Source organism: Hylobates moloch, unplaced genomic scaffold, assembly GCF_009828535.3.
Source record: "Hylobates moloch isolate HMO894 unplaced genomic scaffold, HMol_V3 SCAFFOLD_5, whole genome shotgun sequence".
Lineage (NCBI taxonomy): Eukaryota > Metazoa > Chordata > Mammalia > Primates > Hylobatidae > Hylobates > Hylobates moloch.
Genome location: NW_026652280.1, coordinates 96652992 through 96671953, shown reverse-complemented (window position 1 = coordinate 96671953; position 18962 = coordinate 96652992). Strand labels below are relative to the sequence as shown.

Below are 18962 nucleotides of genomic sequence, written 5' to 3'. Positions count from 1 at the left end.
ATCTCAAACGATAAAATGTGTGTGTGAACTTTCTGAGTATAAGCTCCAAAGCAGAGAAGAAGAAATGGAGCAACACTCCAGAGCAAAAATGAAATGAGAACAAAGATGTTGAGATATAAAACTGCACAGCATTTTGACATAACATAACATAACTGTAACATGGAACATTTTTAGTAGTAGTGATAATAATTTTTAAAAATTTACCAAAATATAACTATATATCTCTGTATAATTTGTATATTTATGTTTTTGGTCCTAAGCCTATATATTATGTATCTATTTAATCTTCAAGGATACAAGAGCGTTTGCTCTGAAATCTACAAAACGATGTGAAAATTAATCCATAAAGGAATTCATAATAACAGCATTATACAAACATCACAAGTTCAGTGACTCTACGTGCCGCATAATCACTGTGATATATCAGACGACAATTTATGGAGGGGGAAAGGTCTCTGGGCTGAATGTTAAGGAGCCAGTGTTCTTTTCCAAGCCCAGATCACTTCACCGGTGTGCACCATGTTAATCTTTTTAAAGTGAAAAAAAAACTGACATAAGGGTATTGTGAATATTAAATGAAATATTTCATAATGGAAACACTTAGAAAGTAATAAATATGATTTACTTAATTATAAAGTAATAAATATGATTATTGTTTAGACCAGTATTCTCTTTTGATTTGGAGAATACTCCAAATCAAAACTCCACTACTTGGAGTTACAAAGTGAAGAAAATATTCCATTATAATCTGCGAATGATAGAAACATAGGTAACTCTATAGCAGACATCCCCTGTCAGATCAAACATTAGTCCTTACGTTAGAAAATTAGAAAGTATAGCAAATCAACAGCATAAATCAAAACACGTACAGTGGGTTTATGTGCAGATTTGTTACATGGGGATTTTGCGTGAAGCTGAGGTTTGGAGTATGGATCTCGTCACCCAGGTAGCGAGCATATTACCTGATAGGTAGTTGTTTTACCCACCCCTCCATACCCTCTGATAGTCCATAGTGTCTATTGTTTCCGTATATATGTCCATGTAACCTCTATGTTTAGCTCCCACTTATAAATGAGAACTAAAAAATAAAAGAGATGATAAAAGACATTCATAACATATTGTGAAACGCAAGCAAGGATGTCAGCAGATTACTCATCAAAAACAATGCAAGTGAGAACAAAGTAGACCAACATCTTTAACTCATAGAAAAAAAGAAAAAAAATCTTATATTTTGGACTTCTATATCCAGAAAAAAACATCTTATAAAATGAGGACAAAATAAAATACTTGCTCAGATTTACAAAGCTTTGTTGAAACTTACAAAAACAAAAAGGATTAATCATCCACAGACCCACAGTGTGAGAAAAGTTGAAGGAAGCTTCTCAGGTGGAAGGAAAATGACACCAGATGAATACAGATTTTCACAAAGAAATGTGGAGTGCAGGAAAAGAGAACAATGTAGATATATGTATAAGAAGGTTTTACAATCATTTAAATATCCTTAAAACTTAATGTACTTATTTTGTTTTTGTTTTTACAGCTTAACTTACTTTTCAAACAAAATTAATAACATTTATAAATCATACTTATAGCCTTAGAAAAACAAGACCTATAAATTAAAATGATAGACACACAACTTAGTACTGTTGTTATTCATATTAAAAATCATTAAAGAGATACTTCACTTTGAAAATACATGCCAAAATGTCTTTAAATAATTTCGTTAAAAAAAGAAGTGCATGGTAATTTAAAAAAACTGATTTGTTAGCATTTTAAACTTAAAGAGATGACAAGATTTCTTTGAAGAGATGTGCGTGAACTCCATTAGCTCCCAGAGGCATTGAACATCTTTTGAGAACAGAGGATTTTCTTGGTGGCGTTTTTCATATCTTTGTTCCTCAGACTACAGATTATTGGATTGAAAAGTGGGGCAAGGACAGCAAACATCAGTGCAATGGCCTTGTCCAGTAATGGTGGGAACGTGACAGAGAAGCGCAGATACGTGAGTGTCACACTGCCAAAAAACAGCAAGAAAATAGCAATGTGGGCTGCACATGTGGAGAAAGCCTTCTGACGGCTCTCACCAGAGGGAATCCTCAGGATCACCATGATGATTCTTAAATAGGAAAGGGTGATGACAGAGACAGAGGTCAGAATGGAAATAGCACGGATCACATCTTCAACCAGAATTATGGACATATCTGTGTAGGCCAACTGCAGCACAGGTTCAAAGTCACAGAAGAGTTGATGAATTTGGTTGGGGCCACAGAATGGAAGAGTAGAAATCCACACAATCTCTGGCAGTAACATGAGGAAGCCAAAAATGCAAAAGCCAGTGGAGAGCTGGATACGCAGTCGAGGGGTCATAATGACTGCATAACGAAGGCTATGCAGATGGCTATATACCTGTCAGTGGCCATCACTGTGAGGACTAGGGCTTCTGTGACCCCGAGTGAGTGGAAGAAATACATCTGCAGGAGGCAGCCTATGAAAGAGATGGTTTTCTGTTCACTGAGAAGGTTGGATAGCATCTTGGGGATAGTCACGGTGGTGTACCAAATCTCCAGGAAGGAGAAGACACTGATAAAATTGTACATAGGATTATGGAGATGGGGGTCCAGTCGGACAGCAAAGAAAATCATGAAATTTCCAACAAGAATGAATATATAAATAAAGAGCGTAGGAATAAAGAATAAGAGGCTGCCATTCTTAGATTGAGGAAAATCAGAGAAATTAAACTCAGTCACCAATGTCTGATTCTCTGGATCCATATTTTCAGCGGTTTCACTTGTCGGCTAATAAAACACAGTCAGCATTCTAAGTACATACAAAGAACAAATAAAAACTTTCTTTTCAAGCAGCTAAACAGCCTTGAAATTAGGCTGGTTAAATAAAATACACTATGTGAGTCATTTTGCAAAATATAAAGTTATCCTGTCAAATTTCCAAGTGCTTTTTAGTAATTATAACAACTTATGTTGTCAATTATTCTGTTGGATAGGCTAACAGTATTGCTAATTAGACATATAAATTGGTACAAACTCCCCTGAAAGGCAATTTGGCAATTTATATTGAGAGTTTAAGACTGTTTAGAGCCTGCCTTTCACTATGTAGTCTAGGGGAAATATTTCAGATATTAAAAAAGAAATATATGACAATATTAGCTAGAATATTTATTATAACAGTAAATTAGAAACAATTGAAGTAAGTAGACATTTTCTTTTTTTTGAGATAAAGTGTTTGGGACACAGAATGGATCATGACACAATGATACCCTCTGTGGATAAGAATAAGCTCATTTTTAAGTGGGCACGTTTAAAACTAAAGTATAATTACCAGTTTCCCTTAGTCTGACTCATTATTAACAATTGAATGAAAAGAAAAAATCCAAACATTCCACTAAATGTAATTTACTTTAAGACACAAGAGGCTAATCTCATGTGACGTATATGGGTATGCAAATTAATCTAATCTACACTTTAAAAGGGGTGTATTAGAGTTCTCTAGAGGGACAGAACTAATAGGAGATATATATATAGTTAAAGGGAAGCTTATCAAAATTAACTCACACTATTACAAGGTCCCACAATAGGCTGTCTGCAAGCTGAGGAGCAAGCAAAGCCAGTTTGAGTCCCAAAACTGAGGAACTTGGAGTCTGATGTTTGAGGGCAGGAATGGTCCAGCACAGGAGAAAGATGTAGGCTGGGAGGCCAGGTTAGTCTAGTCTTCTCATGTTTTTCTGCCTACTTTATATTCTAACCACGTTGGCAGTTGATTAGATGGTGCCCACCCAGATTAAGGGTGAGTCTGCCTTTCCCAGCACACTGACTCAAAGGTTAATCCCCTTTGGAAACATCCTCACAGACACACCCAGGATCAATACTTTGCATCCTTCAATCCAATCAAGTTGACACTCAGTATTAACTATCACAGGGAGTTAGTTAATAGTTGAAGTGTGCTAATCTAGAAATTACATTCTAGGTGTAATTTGCTAACATTTGAAATACTTTAAACAATAGTCTACCTCAAGAGGCAGATTTGACAAGAGCTTCAAATATTCTTATCTGTATCCACACTGTTGAGTTTATTAAATAATGTAAAGCAGGTTTTGTCAACTTCAGCATTATTGACATTTTGAAACAGACAATTCATTGTTCAGAGAGAAGGCAAGGCTGTTTGTGCATTATAGAATGTCTAGCAGCCACCCCTGGTCTCACCTATAAGGTGTCAGTAGCATAGACTCCTCCCTCTGCCATGACTACCAAAATCATCCTAGAAATTGCCAAATGTCCCTGCAGGGAAGAAGTAGAAGAAAATTTGTGCCAGTTAAGAACCACTGGCATACAGAAATTTTTTTTAATGAAAAACCAGGTGATCAAGATACGTTGATTGGCTGAAAGTATTCCTAACCTCTGGCTTGCAGGGATATAAAACAGGATGATTCAGGCAGCCTATAGAGCTTGGAGAGGTGCAATAGGCACATGATCCATTTATTCCTGTGTTCCCTCCTTAAAAGGGTATTTATCACCTAATCTCACTGGAAAGTTAGCTTTTCTACTGGAGAGAATTTTATTACATTTTATCTTTGATAGAAACTTTCATTTATTATACTAACCAGAAAGCATAAGGAAAAAGAGTTGAGACTTCCATGAGCTTCCAAGAAAAGGCCTAATAGTAGTATGTTTTTGCCTGTTTGCTAATAAATGTTTGTTTGCATGGCAGAATTCTGACTCTTCACTTGGTACTGAGGTAAAGATGGGACATCTAAATGGAGAAAGCTACTGATATCTACCAAAAAGTCAGACAACTGTGAACTGCCAATGGATACAATAAATAGATAAAATTATTTGGAAACCACAATACCAGAGGCTATACACAAATAAGAACACAGCTTGGCATATGGCAACCACAATTTTTTTCTCTTGCTTTTTATACATACAGCAAAATAGTAAGTCTATGTTGAAACAGGAAAATCTGAGGTGAAAATTCCCTTGTTTTTCTTTAAGAAAACTTTTACATAAAAAATAGAGGTTCATAAAAAGTAATTTATACTCTAGCAATTTTTATCTTAATTACTCTTTTCTGGGTTTATTGTTTCCAGACTTGTCTTACTACATCTCACTCTTCACATAGCTACTGAAATAATCTTTCCTAAATGCAAAGCTGTCAATCCTCTGTCTGAAAACCTTATACTGGCTCTCTATAGGGTTCCAAATCAAACCTGAGCCTTTAAGCAGACAGGTAATATGGCTGTATATGAGATTTTAAAATTATTTTGTCATCCCAATATCTTATGACTGTATTATCCCCAACAGGCTTTCCTAGTATGATAGAAAATGATACCCATGTAATTGTTCTGGGTTCTGCTTACAGAGGCAGTAGGGAGATAAACAGGGAAAGAAGCATTAAGCTCTATGTCCATTACAGTTTGGAATTAGAAAATTGAAATCTGGAAATTTTTGTTAAAAAGGTAGGTCTTTAGGAACTTGAGTCTTTAAGAAGGAAAGAGGATGCCTGTAGGAAGGCAATTTGATACAGAGTCTTGGGAGCAAAGTTATACCTAATAGGACTCTCCTATTGTCTGTAGAAATGGATACCCCAGAATCTCAACCAGAAGCTCCACTAGTTGTCCTGACATTCCTTTATTCTTAAGAGCCTGTCCTGATGCCACTAAATACAATACAAACAACCTAGATTAGAATTTAGCTCAGAAAATAGTAGAGTTGTGAAAGTCATAGAGCTAGTGGGCCAGACACAATTTGATAGATTTAGTCCGGGTGTTTGTTATCTTATGACAATCTCTAATTGTAGGACAAACACTCACCAAAGCCCTCCAACCCTAAGTTATGGTCCTTTCCTCTACCTCATGTGTTGTCACAATCTCAACAAAATTTCCACAAGTCCCTCTTTAAAGTCCAATAGGAAATAATACGGTTATGTGACAATTGTCCCCCAATATCTAGTAAACAAAGTCATTCACTCATATCTCAAAGTAGAAAGTCCACCCATCAGGCCATGGGTGGACCAACAGAAACCAGCAGAGCCACCTCCTCTTTTCCAAATGTCTCCATCTTCATTGCTCTGCAGCCCAATAAGTAGGAAGGTTGTAACCACAGCCACAACTTTAGGCTTCACAGGGAATTGCTAAGTGGGAGAAAGGCTTTCTTCTAAAGGACTCTTTCCTGGGGGGCTTAGGGAAAAGCAACTCTATGCCCCATGTGACTAATTAGGAAAACACTTGCTGCCACACTCCCCTTTCATGAGGTCAACACACCTATGGGAAGCTAGGTTTTTCAGTCAGGCTAGAAATCAGATGAAAAGAGTACTTGGCTTTCCATTCTGTCCAAGGAGTAAAAGAATGGTTTAAATTACAAAATCTGCTGAGAAAGGGGAAGGATAAGGAACAAAAGGAATGAAACTAACGCAATGTGGTTCAAAGGCAGGAGAATTTTCTCTACTCTTTGGAGTAGTTTAGTGATCACACAGCACAACCCTGAAGTGTATTGCAGAAGATTCAGCCAGCTGCCATCCAGCACAGCTTAGCAGAATTTCTTCAGAAGGATCCAGGGATCACAGGGCCATTTGCAGTAGTGGCAGGAATGAGGGGGCTCTCATGAGATTTCATGGGTTTCAAGGGTTCCAGCAGCAGATATCCCAAGTGTATGGAGTGAGGAAGGGATTGAAGGGCAACCTTTCCTACTGCATGAAAGCTGTATTGATGAGCACACATGAGCTAGCCCTTGGACAGACCTGGGGGGGAAAAAAAAACAGTCCTCATATAGTGGACAGGAAATAGAAGCAGAAGGATACTTTTCTTTCTTTTTTTCCTACTTTTTAGAAACTGAAATTGGACTTAATATTAACCTCCAGGTGGGTAAAGGCAGAAGAAATAGACATATACAACATATAAGATTCTTTTTCTTCTATCACAAAAAGAGATACAAAACAATCATGAAGTGTTAAATGTTTAGTGGAATAGTAGCAGTGGATATAGAAATGCAACAGAATTTGAAAGCAGATTTGAAATTAGAAAAAAAAAACTGATGGGACACAGGCATATATGGTGCAAAAAATGAGTCAGAGCAGAGGTGACTTTTGACTCTGAATGATTAGAGTTTTAATAGGCAATTTTTAAGGCAGACCCTTGAGTGGAGGTAGGGGGACCGATTGAGGCCATGAGTTCGAGGCTGCAGTGCACTCTGATCGCCCCTGTGAGCAGCCACTGCACTTCAAATGGAGCAATAGAGTGAGATTCTGTCTCTAAAAAATAAAAATAAAAAACAATAACAATAAATAAAGACAGTCCCTCAATAAGCATTTGATTAATGGATATGTGGCTAAATAAATAAATAATTGAATGAATTGGTGAATAGCTAAAGAATCAGATAGTGACCCAAAGATAACCTAATTTGTAGCCACAATGATGTTTACCTTTTTGACCCTGATTTTATCCAGTCTTACCATTTAAGATAAATTCCTCCTCTTATGCTTTGAACCTATTTATGTCATCTCATTCGGAGACATTGTTCCTTCAGTTGTCTCACTTACCTATATATCCTCCAAATTTTCCACTTTTTAATCTGCTTATACAGCTTATGAATATACTCAAACATATTAAAGTATATACTCTTTCTCATTTTCATTGTTGCTCTAAGTCTACCATACTGCCGTTCTCCTTCTCTTTCTTATTTTCCTAAAAGCATGGTTGGTTCACTCTTTCATCAGTATTTCTGCCTCCACTTTTTCACCTCTTTTTCACATGAACCTATAACCCCACTTAAGACATAGAATATTGTGAATAACTTTGAAGATCACTATACTCTCCTCCCAAATCCAGTTCTGTCTTGCCATATTACATATTACCATTCACCTGAATTTTGTGTTTATTATTCTATTTAGCACATGTATGCACACTCAAAAACAATATGTTTAGTTCTGTCTGTTTTATTCTATGTAAATAGAATTGTATTTTAGGCATTGCTTTATAACTTGCTTATTCACTCAACATATGTTTTGAGAATCATTCATGTCAATGTATCTAGCTGCAACTTTAAAAGAAAATCCACGCCGTCTTGTATAAATGTAGCACAATTTAGTCATTCATTAGCCTTCCACGTTTTGTATTCTGGAACATTTGCATCTTCAACTTCACTGGATGCTGCCAAATTGTTTTCCAAAGTCTGTCTACCATCAACAATGCATGCGTTTTTATTGTTGCACATCTTTTCTAATGTTCTGGGTGGTCACATTTTTGCTACTTGGTTGTTGTGTAAACAATATGCTATTGCTTTGATTTGCAGTTGAATGTTGTGTGTGTATGTGTGAGTGTGTGTGTGTGTGTGGGTGTACCCCTCATTTTGTTGTTTATCTTTTTCTTATTACTTTGTAGAAGCTCTTTATATATTCTGAATAAAAATAAACAGTTATATACATTATTACAAATACACACTCCTAGTGTATATCTTCTTGTTTTACTTTTTAATGATGTTATCTGATGAAAGGAACTATTAAATAGTTTTATTCATCAGTCTTTAAATTTATGGTTTATATTTATATGGAATTGAAAAAATTTTTAACTGAAGTTCCAATACAATTGATTAAACAATGCACCTTTTTCCACAGACCTGTTGTGCTAGCTGTGTTCATCTTTTCCCCAGTGATTTGCTATACCTACTCTCACATATGTTAAAATCCCATATTATATTAGTTTATTTCTTTGCTTCCATTGGCTGTTTACTCCCACTGGTGTTTTATTACAAATATTGCTTCATAATAACTTTTAATAAATAGTAAGACAAGTGCCACCATTTTAATCTCCTCCTTTGAAATGTCTTCTTGTTGGCCCTCATTCTTACATATCTCACTGCTTTCTACTCAAAATGAGATTTTGATTGAAATTGGGTTGAAATTATTGACTTGTAGATGGTTGGCATGTTTATGTAACTGAGACATCCTAGTCATTCATACAGTATATGAATCAATGTATTTATGTTTTTGATATATTTCAATACAGTTTTATAAAGTACTATGTTTAGATGTAACATATCTTTTATAGTTTTTTATTTTTGTTGATACTTCAAATGGCATCTTTTTATTAAACTTTTTGTCAACTATTACTGATATACAATAATGTGATGTTAAATATATCCATTTGTGTCTATGCACTTATGAACTTTGTGTTATAATTTGTCCTCATTTTCATTTGGAAATTTTATATCATCTTTAATTTCATTCTTTCTTTTTTATGGTCTTAATGCTGTGTGTTTCTTTTTCTTATTTTCAAATGAAGTTTTACCTTTTATGATGGACACCCATTTTTAAATATGTATCTCTTTATATAGGTATATATACATATCTATGTATATAATTTTTTAATGGGGATAATGATATATATATTATATAATATATTTAAATTTCTAGATGCTGAATGTTACAAATAATAACAGAAAAATTATGCTGCTATGAAGACACATGCATACGTATGTTTATTGCGGCACTATTCACAATAGCAAAGACTTGGAACAAAGCCAAATGTCCAACAATGATAGACTGGATTAAGAAAATGTGGCACATATACACCATGGAATACTATGCAGCCATAAAAAATGATGACATTGTGCACATGTACCCTAAAACTTAAAGTATAATAAAAAAAAAGGAAAAGCTAGTCGATTTCCCTATTTCACCCAGTGATTGTTTCTTTGTTCCTGTAATTCTCTCATTTGATTTCTGTAGTACATCATTGCCTTGATTCTCTCTTAGTTTCCTGAACTCTTTGGGATAAGACAATAAGTTAGACCTAGGTTCAAATTCTTACTCTGCCACCTCCTCAGCTACCTGACTACAGAGAAGATACATAGTCATTACACTTTAGTTTTCTCATCTGTTAAGTGGAAATAATAATGACTAATTTACAGAACTATGAAAGGATAAAATGAGATGAAATATAAAAATTCCCTAGCATATTTTATCACATATTTAATAAATGAAAGTTATTTACTATTAATACCATTTTTCTCTCACCTACCAATTGTAATCCTCCAGTCTCTTCTCATATTCCCTAAATTCTTTTTCAATTATCTAGTGCATTCTCATATTTCAATTATAATCTCTACTTAAATAACAGACATCTGTGTCCACAGATGTGTCTAAGAAGAGACTTGTCATCTCTTCTGAAATCCAGTTCTTCATCATTAATGACAAATAGACATTTCTACTTAAAAGTTCTCTCACATTTTCAAGATAAAATATCTATAATTCGTCTTCTTATAATTGCCCCTACAAGCTTTGCTTTAGCTGGTCCTGTATCTGTCCATAGTGCCATCTGACAGACTGACTCAACCTTATGAATCTGCTACCTTTAATGTTCCTTTTACCATCATGGCACAAATATAGTCAGGTGTCGAGTCCTATTGATTATTCACAATTACTCCTGTCTCTTCTGTCCTTTAATTCCATTATTACAGCTCTATTTTAGGTCTTTACTCCAGATTATTGCAGAATAGGGTCTGAAGTCTGATAGCTACTCAATAAATGTGAGTTGAATAAATAATACTTCTTACTTCCATAATTTCTTTACTTAAATGCATTCTACATATCACCAATGCAATTTTGTGCATTAATTCCAACTCAAAAATTATCTCATAACTTTCTGTTATGTGAAAAATATGTTTTCAAAATCCCAATGTCTGACATTCAAAGACCTCCACACTCTGCCAAACCCTACCTTCCAGTTCTGTCTCTTCCCTATTACATTCTACATGCCATAGGATTGAAGCCAGGAATATGTGATAAATAATCCATAAACATGGATCTTGTATTATCACCTCAAAATCCTAGTTGATTCTCTTCTATTAAACATACATTACCTGAGTTTAGGTAAGTCTTAGGGCTATGCATTAAAGGTTAAAATATAAATTAATATTGATAGATAATCATCAAATTTCTTAGAATCTAGACTTATAACTAGATAATTTTAACAACAGATGTAGGCACTAGATGCTTTACAAGCACAAAAAAGAGACTCCCTGGCCGGGGATGGTGGCTCACGTCTGTAATCTCAGCCCTTTGGGAGGCCGAGGCAGGCAGATCACCTGAGGTCAGGAGTTCAAGACCAGCCTGGCCAACGTGATGAAACCCCGTCTCTACTAAAAATACAAAAATCAGCTGGGCACCGTAAGTTCCCGCTCTGGTCTGAGGGACTGGTAGCCCAGCCCCCAGTTTTCAGGCCTTCCCTGGCTTGAATGTGGGATCTTACCAGGGACCTGCCTCCTTCTGCCCAGGAACCTGTCTGCTCTCTGTTACTACTCATGGCTCCCAGGCTGTAGGTGTGAAGGGGGGCCTGCATGCCAGCTCTGAGATGCCCTCTGTGTCCCCTCGGCTTCCCTCCTATGCTTCTTGGTGCCCAAAGTCTGGAGGGGGACAAGGCATCAAGGGGCTGGTGTATCAGCACTGCTCGTAATGTGTGCACACCTGGAAAGACTGCAATAGTACCAGGTCTCAGCTCCTACTTTGCTCCTAGATTGGAGTGGACATCGACAGCAGGGAGAAGCCAGGCAGCAGAAGCAGGCACTTTCAAACCTGCAAGAGAAGGGGGACCTTCCCAGGACCCCAGGAGTGCAGAGGTACCTGGGTCTGCAGCCGTGGTTTGGGTGGCTACACTTGCATGGGGGAGTGGGAGGCCATGATCTGCAGTCATGACTTGGGTGGCTGCAGCTCGAACCTCCTCGGTGGGGTTTCTGCCTGCTCCATGGAGCAGGTGGCCCAGATCTATAGCCTGGGTTTGGGTGGCTGCAGCTGCGCCTGGAGAGCGGGGCTCTCACCTGCTCCTTGGCCTCAAGAGCACAAGGATGCCTGGGTCTGCAGCAGTGGCTTGCAGCGACACCTGGGGTGCTCCCACCCCAACTCGGAAGGCGCAGGGCTCCGCCTTGTCCCTGGCTCCTGCCCCAACCACACCTCCCTGCTGCAGCTGGCCTGAAGGCAGTGGCCACTCCAGATGGCCCACTGCTGCCATCAATACTGGCAATATATTCCCAAGTCAGGGAATATATACTTGAGACTAATCAGTAGAGATACAATTGAAAGGTAATGCTAGTGTTTAACTAGATTTGAATTTAGAAGATTAAGGTTCAATTTCTTCCATGCCTTGTATTGCCTGTGTGAACTGCAGAAAGCTTTTGGCTTCTCTGAGCCTCTACATCTGCAAAATGGGAATCACTGTAGTTTTGCTTACCTTATACAAAGGTTTTTAAAATGTGATTAAAAGCAAATCACATAAATCTTAACCACGTTAACTATTTTTTTCAGCATACAAATAGGTTTTTTAAAGGATCAAATGAGACTTGCATTTAAAAACTTCTAAAAATATGATGATGTTGATTATATCAACAGAGGGAATAGAAATCATAGTGAAAATGAATAAAAGTGGAGAGGAAAGAGTGTTTACTGATTGAGTATTCCAGAGAATCATGATCCTGGATGAAGTTTATTTCTGACTCCCACAGCTATGCCCCAGTGCCCAGCTTTATACTCTATTCCTCTATGAGAGATAAGGTTTTAGTCCCAGGACAACTTTTGAAACCTGACCCTGGGGAATGTCTAATTACTATGTAGCACTTTTCTTCTAATTTGTCCCTTAGAGGGGAGAGAAAGATACATAATTTTCCTTAGACATTGCATCATCCAAAGAGAAACTCCCAGGAAAGACTACCTTTCCATTCTAGTTATTCCTGGAAGAGGCTTCAGAGACATTTGTACCCTTATTGATGAGCTAGGAGAAGAGGTGGCTGCAGAGATTTTGAGGAGCATTCTCATGGCGTCAGGCAGGGTGAGTACAAAAGACTGCATTGAAAGGGCATCATCCAACCTCCTTTTACTTCTACTTTGCCTGCAATAGCTTCCTTACATCCTCAACTCTTCAGAACCCAACTGTTGCCCTACTCTTTCATGGCAAAGTGTCATATTTTTAGAACTTTGTTACATGAGTAAAATATTATAATAAGGGTAAATGAAATCGGGAAGGGATAACAGAAAGAATATGGTTCAGCTAACAGTATGAAGATACTGATAACGTCTAAGGTCTTTTAAACATGAAACCCTAATAATTGTGGATTCTTGAAGAGTCACAGAGAAAGTTACTGCTTTTCTTCAAAGTCAAGTCTAATCTAATTCAAGTGTCTTTACGTTATACAAGAAATATTTTTAGATTGAACTCCTTGGACACTACTAAATATCTTTAACAGTAGGATTTTATTGATGGTTCTTTATGTATTTCAGAAACAAGAATAACATTTATTTACCTTTATATAGCCCTTGAAACTATGGCATCATTGACACATAGCAGAAGATCAATCGATATATGAGTGTTAGTTGAATAAATGTACGAATGATGAATAATGATGCAGCTTTGCTACTGAGAAGGGCCCCATGCATACAGCAACAAAATAGTCACTCTGTCTGGCTTTTATGAGCCACTTAGCACCTATTTTCTTGTATTTTGTTATAGCCCTACGTTTCCTTCTCTGTCCTTCCATATTCTCTATAATGACTACTCAGCACGATTACTCAATGGCTTAGAAAAGAAAAACACAGGAAGGACAGAGAAGTGGATATTTTAGTCAGAAGACAACTCCAATCTCTTACACCTTTCCCCTTGGAGGCTCTGCCTTTCTGCTGAGCATTGTTGCTTGTTCCCTTCCAAAGCCTGCCTCTCCTATCTACCTTCCTCAAAGTTTAAGGTGCAAGGCAGAGGCATCCTTTAAAAATTAATTTTCCTGGTCTGACAGGAGAATTGCTTGAACCTGGGAGGCGGAAGTTGCGATAAGGTGAGATTGTGCCATTGCACTCCAGCCTGGGCAACAAGAGCAAGACTCTGTCTCAAATAATAATAATAATAATAATTAATTTTCCTAGTCTGAAATGCTTTTATTTGTATCTGCTTTTGACCTATTGAATAAACCATGTCAGCTTTCTCACCTCACACCCAGGACAGACAGACATTAAGAAATGACCAAACCTACAGAAAATATTTCCAGATAATGAAATTTGTGTGTTGCTTTGCTTTTTGCACATCAGTTGAAGACATTTACAGAAAAAAAAAGGTCATTTAGGGGTCCAACAGCAAATATTTCAGATGATTTTGGCATGGAGGTAAAGCTTAAGAGATATTTCTAACTGGTTTCTTCAGGATTCCAGAATCAGCTTGAGTAACTCATTACAGAAAGGAATGAAGCAATATTCAGTGGGTAATCAAAATTCCAATTATAGGAGTCTCTTGTTTCCTTTTCTCTGTTCACAGATGACACAGTTGATGGCCAGTGGGAATCAGACAATGGTGACTGAGTTCCGCTTCTCTGTGTTCCCACATCCGCACAGAGGTGGCCTCGTATTCTTTATTCCCTTGCTTCTCATCTATGGATTTATCCTAACTGGAAACCTAATAATGTTCATTGTCATCCAGGTGGACATGGCCCTGCACACCCCTTTGTATTTCTTTATCAGTGTCCTCTCCTTCCTGGAGATCTGCTATACCACAACCACCATCCCCAAGATGCTGTCCTGCCTAATCAGTGAGCAGAAGAGCATCTCCGTGGCTGGCTGCCTCCTGCAGATGTACTTTTTCCACTCACTTGGTATCACAGAAGGCTGTGTCCTGGCAGCAATGGCCATTGACAGGTACATAGCTATCTGCAATCCACTCCGTTACCCAACCATCATGATTCCCAAACTTTGTATCCAGCTGACAGTTGGATCCTGCTTTTGTGGCTTCCTCCTTGTGCTTCCTGAGATTGCATGGATTTCCACCTTGCCTTTCTGTGGCTCCAACCAGATCTACCAGATATTCTGTGATTTCACACCTGTGCTGAGCTTGGCCTGCACAGATACATCCCTAGTGGTCATTGTGGATGCCATCCATGCAGCAGAAATTGTAGCCTCCTTCCTGGTCATTGCTCTATCCTACATCCGGATTATTATACTGATTCTGGGAATGCGCTCAGCTGAAGGTCGTCACAAGGCCTTTTCCACCTGTGCTGCTCACCTTGCTGTGTTCTTGCTATTTTTTGGCAGTGTAGCTGTCATGTATTTGAGATTCTCAGCCACCTACTCAGTGTTTTGGGACACAGCAATTGCTGTCACTTTTGTTATCCTTGCTCCCTTTTTCAACCCCATCATCTATAGCCTGAGAAACAAGGACATGAAAGAGGCTATTGGAAGGCTTTTCCACCATCGGAAGAGGGCTGGTTGGGCTGGGAAATAAATACAGATCCTGGAGACTTCTAAAAAGCCTCCTGGAAGAGCAAAATTTCCCTGTTACTTATCTTTTCCATGTCTATCCTCTTTCCCTATTGCTGCAGCTACTTGTTCTATTATTTTTAAAAAGAATGGTAAACTGCTGTATACAGGCTGTGGATGGTAAGTGGATGGCCAATTTACATCAATGCCCCTACCATCCTTGTGACAGCTGAAGCAGTATAGATTGACTCTCTTGCTTTTAACACAGGTTGGCCTCCTCCTCGCACTCTAGCAGCTAGGCTCCTGCTAGTCTCTTTGGTGATCTGACATGCTAGTGGGGCCGGGAAGCAGAATAGAAGAGGCATGACAGACAAGAAAGTTCTGAGAATTGCTACTGCTAATTTCCCCAACTCCCTTTCTGGAAATGCGTCCCCTGTCATTTGGCATTCCATATAAATAAATCGTTTCCTGATACTAGAGAGAGATCTTCTCTACTTTTAGCTCATTTAATTCCCAAACTCATTTCAGCAAACGTGAACTGATTATGTACATGATGTGTTACAGAATTTTAGACCCCAAGAGGTTCCACCAAAATTAATAACAGTAACAGTCCACTATATGTCTTGAGCATGTTACTATTTAAAATATTTTTACAGAGATAAATCCTCTTGAAATCTAAAATACCCTGAAATAAATAGGTCAGGGATCACTATTATTTAAATGTTAAAACTAAAGCTCACAGAAGTTTAATGACTTGCTTAAGGTCATATACGTAGTGATAGAGCTGGGAGTTAACCTCAGGTACTCCACTGTATTCTCTGTCCCCATTAAATATATAATTTTGTGTAATTTACTTGATGTTCAAAAAACTAAATTATGCAAACTTCTTTTCCCCAAAGTTTAATGAAAGCTTACCAGTTTTCAATGAGTCCTAGGAGTTAATGGTTCTTTCCTCCATGAATCCTCCAGCCCTCATGTGATTGTGGCATCATGGAAAGACTAGGGGACAAGGAGATTTAAGGACTGTATTTTATACCTTTTTCTGACACTAAGTTGTGCCATTTTGGATGATCCACTTAATTTGCTGGCCTTCAGCTTCCTCTATAATTATGTGGTTGGATTAGATCAGTGATTGCTCAAACTGATTGTCAACATTTGTGGTTCAGAAAATCTGAAAGTGAAGCCTGGCCATTCGCATTTCTAAAAATCTCCCAGAAAATTCAGATGATGGCTAAGATTTAGGAACAGCTGGGCTGGATGATAACTAAGCTCATTTCTAATCCTGAGGCTATTTGATACTCATTTTTAACAATTCCCTAACATGTATTATCTCATTTATCATCAACAATTCTACTTAATAAATATGAACTTCTTTTTACATGAGAAACATGATACACAGAGTTGCGATAACTAGTCCAAGTACACAGAGATAATTATTATGAATCTTTAGGCAGAAATTCATTATGTCTGGTCCCAGAGCCATGTCTTTATTGACCATGATCTCATACCTAGTTCACAGGCTTTCATCCTAATCACTAAACTTAATAAAATTTCTAAAGGAAATACAGTATTCAATAAGTAAATGTAATTACAAATTATCTTACATTATGTGGTGAAAGAGTTTATTCCTCGAGTCATCAAGATTGATTTATTTTTTAAAAATTTGAGTAGGAACTCTTTGTCAGGCAACCTGTTAGGTGCAGAGCATCCACTTAGTGGCTATCACATGAATGGTCTTGGCTTTGGAGGCTTCGGAGTCTAATGAATCATTATTGCTGCTATTAAAGAGAATGTCATTACCCATAAAATTTACTGTTTTTCTTGTCATGAGATGGGATAATCCCTATGGACTCATTGTTCCCAGGCCATTTTATTTCCTCTAAGTCTTCTGAAGTTTTTTGTGTGTGTTTGAAACCTCTTTAGTTGGTACCCTTTTTTATTCTCTTCTCTCTCTCAACCCTGCACATTGATTCTTTTCACAAAGATATCCTTAACCTTTACGAATGAACCTTAGACATAATTATTTTTAATATTGTTGCCTCCAGCTTCTCAACCTGGTTTGGAATTACTGCACTCTTCAAGAAAGATTCCTCACACTAATATCTCTGGCACTGATTTTAGGACCAATATTGGCCCTTATTTTGGTATGATTTTTTTCTTTTTGTTTCTCTTGCTATTAATATGGTTTTGTTTGTCCCACATCTCTCATTAGACTAAGTAGGGGTCCACAGATAGCAGAAATGTTTTCTCATCTTTCTGATTGCCGGAACACAGAATATAATTCTGCAGATTATCTGTCAACTATCCAAGCTTTGTTCTTGATTTAGGAACAGCTGGGCTGGATGATCGCTAAGATCATTTCTAGTCCTGAAGCTATTTAATACTCATTTTTAACAATTCCCTAACATGTATTATCTCATTTGTCATCAACAATTGTATTTAATAAATATGAACTTCTTTTTACATGAGAAAAGTAGGTGCACCAATTGATTGACAGGTTGGGCTGGCTGAGAGAATCAGTGGATCAAGGCCTGTGGGAAGAAAGGAGATAGAGTGAGAAGGGGAAGCCTTTGATGTCAATAATAAGCAGTGCATGTATCAGCCCAAGAAAATAGAAGGAGAAGGAGTAAAGAATGGAAAATTTGCCACCCAAGTGGAAGCAGAACTCAAATGAGCCAGGCTAAAATAATAAGTCTGTCCAGATCCTTCATTACTTTATTTTCAGGTACCCCCCTTAACTTCTTCTTAGTCCCAGCCCTAGTTCAGTATAAGGCTCTCTCCTATTAGTATGATGTTGTTACTTTTTCCTTAAGGTCATCTGTGTAAAAGAATAGCCATTTTTCCTCATTTGCTCTGAACCCGAAGTTACCTTGGAAGACATCCAGTTCTGTCTTTAGGTCTTTGAAGAATCACCACACTGTCTTCCACAATGGCTGAACTAATTTACACTCCCATCTATAGTGTGTAAGCATTCCCTTTTCTCTACAGCCTCGCCACCATCTGTTATTTTTTGACATTTTAATAATAGCCATTCTAACTGGTGTGAGATGGTATCTGTTCATGTTCTTTGCCTACTTCTTAATGGGGCTATTTGTTTTCTGTTGTAAATTTGTTTAAGTTCCTTATAGATGTCGGATATTAGACCTTTGTCAGATGCATATATACCCAAAGAATATAAATCATTCTATTATAAAGACACATACACGTGTATGTTCATTGAAGCACTATTCACAATAGTAAATACATGGAATCAACCTAAATGCCCATCAATGCTAGACTTGGTGAAGAAAATGTGGTACATACACACCATGAAATACTATGCAGCCATAAAAAGAAATGAGATCATATTCTTTGCAGGGACATGGATGGAGCTGGAGGCCATTATCCTTAGCAAACTAACACAGGAACAGAAAACTGAGTACTGCATGTTCTCACTTATAAGTGGGAGCTAAATGATGAGAACACACGGACGCGTGGAGGGGAACAACACACATTGGAACGTTTCACAAAGTTGAGGGTGAGAGGAGGGAGAGGAGCAGGAAAAATAACTAATGGGTGCTAGGCTTAATCCCTGGGTCATGAAACAATCTGTACAACAAACCTCTATGACACAAGTTTACCTATGTAACAAACCCGCACATGTACCCCTGAACTTAGAATAAAAGTTAAAAAAAAGACATCTATTTTTTTCTACACCTAAATATATGAACTCCTCATCAGCATATGACAAA

General features: G+C 37.5%; 2 protein-coding genes across 2 annotated transcripts; one reads left to right on the top strand and one right to left on the bottom strand.

Moving 5' to 3' along the window:
* Window positions 1-1824: 1824 nt before the first annotated feature.
* Window positions 1825-2771, bottom strand: LOC116467913 (olfactory receptor 6K3-like). The gene is given in 2 exon segments (XM_032151535.1): window positions 1825-2390; window positions 2393-2771. Coding segments are annotated over 2 exon segments (945 nt in total).
* A 9941-nt stretch (window positions 2772-12712) lies between these two features.
* On the top strand, window positions 12713-15256 carry LOC116468277 (olfactory receptor 6K6). The gene is made up of 2 exons (XM_032151894.2): window positions 12713-12826; window positions 14297-15256. The coding sequence occupies exons 1-2, from the start codon at window positions 12812-12814 to the stop codon at window positions 15254-15256; spliced, it is 975 nt and encodes a 324-aa protein (XP_032007785.2). The 5' UTR covers window positions 12713-12811.
* The last annotated feature ends 3706 nt before the right edge of the window (window positions 15257-18962 follow it).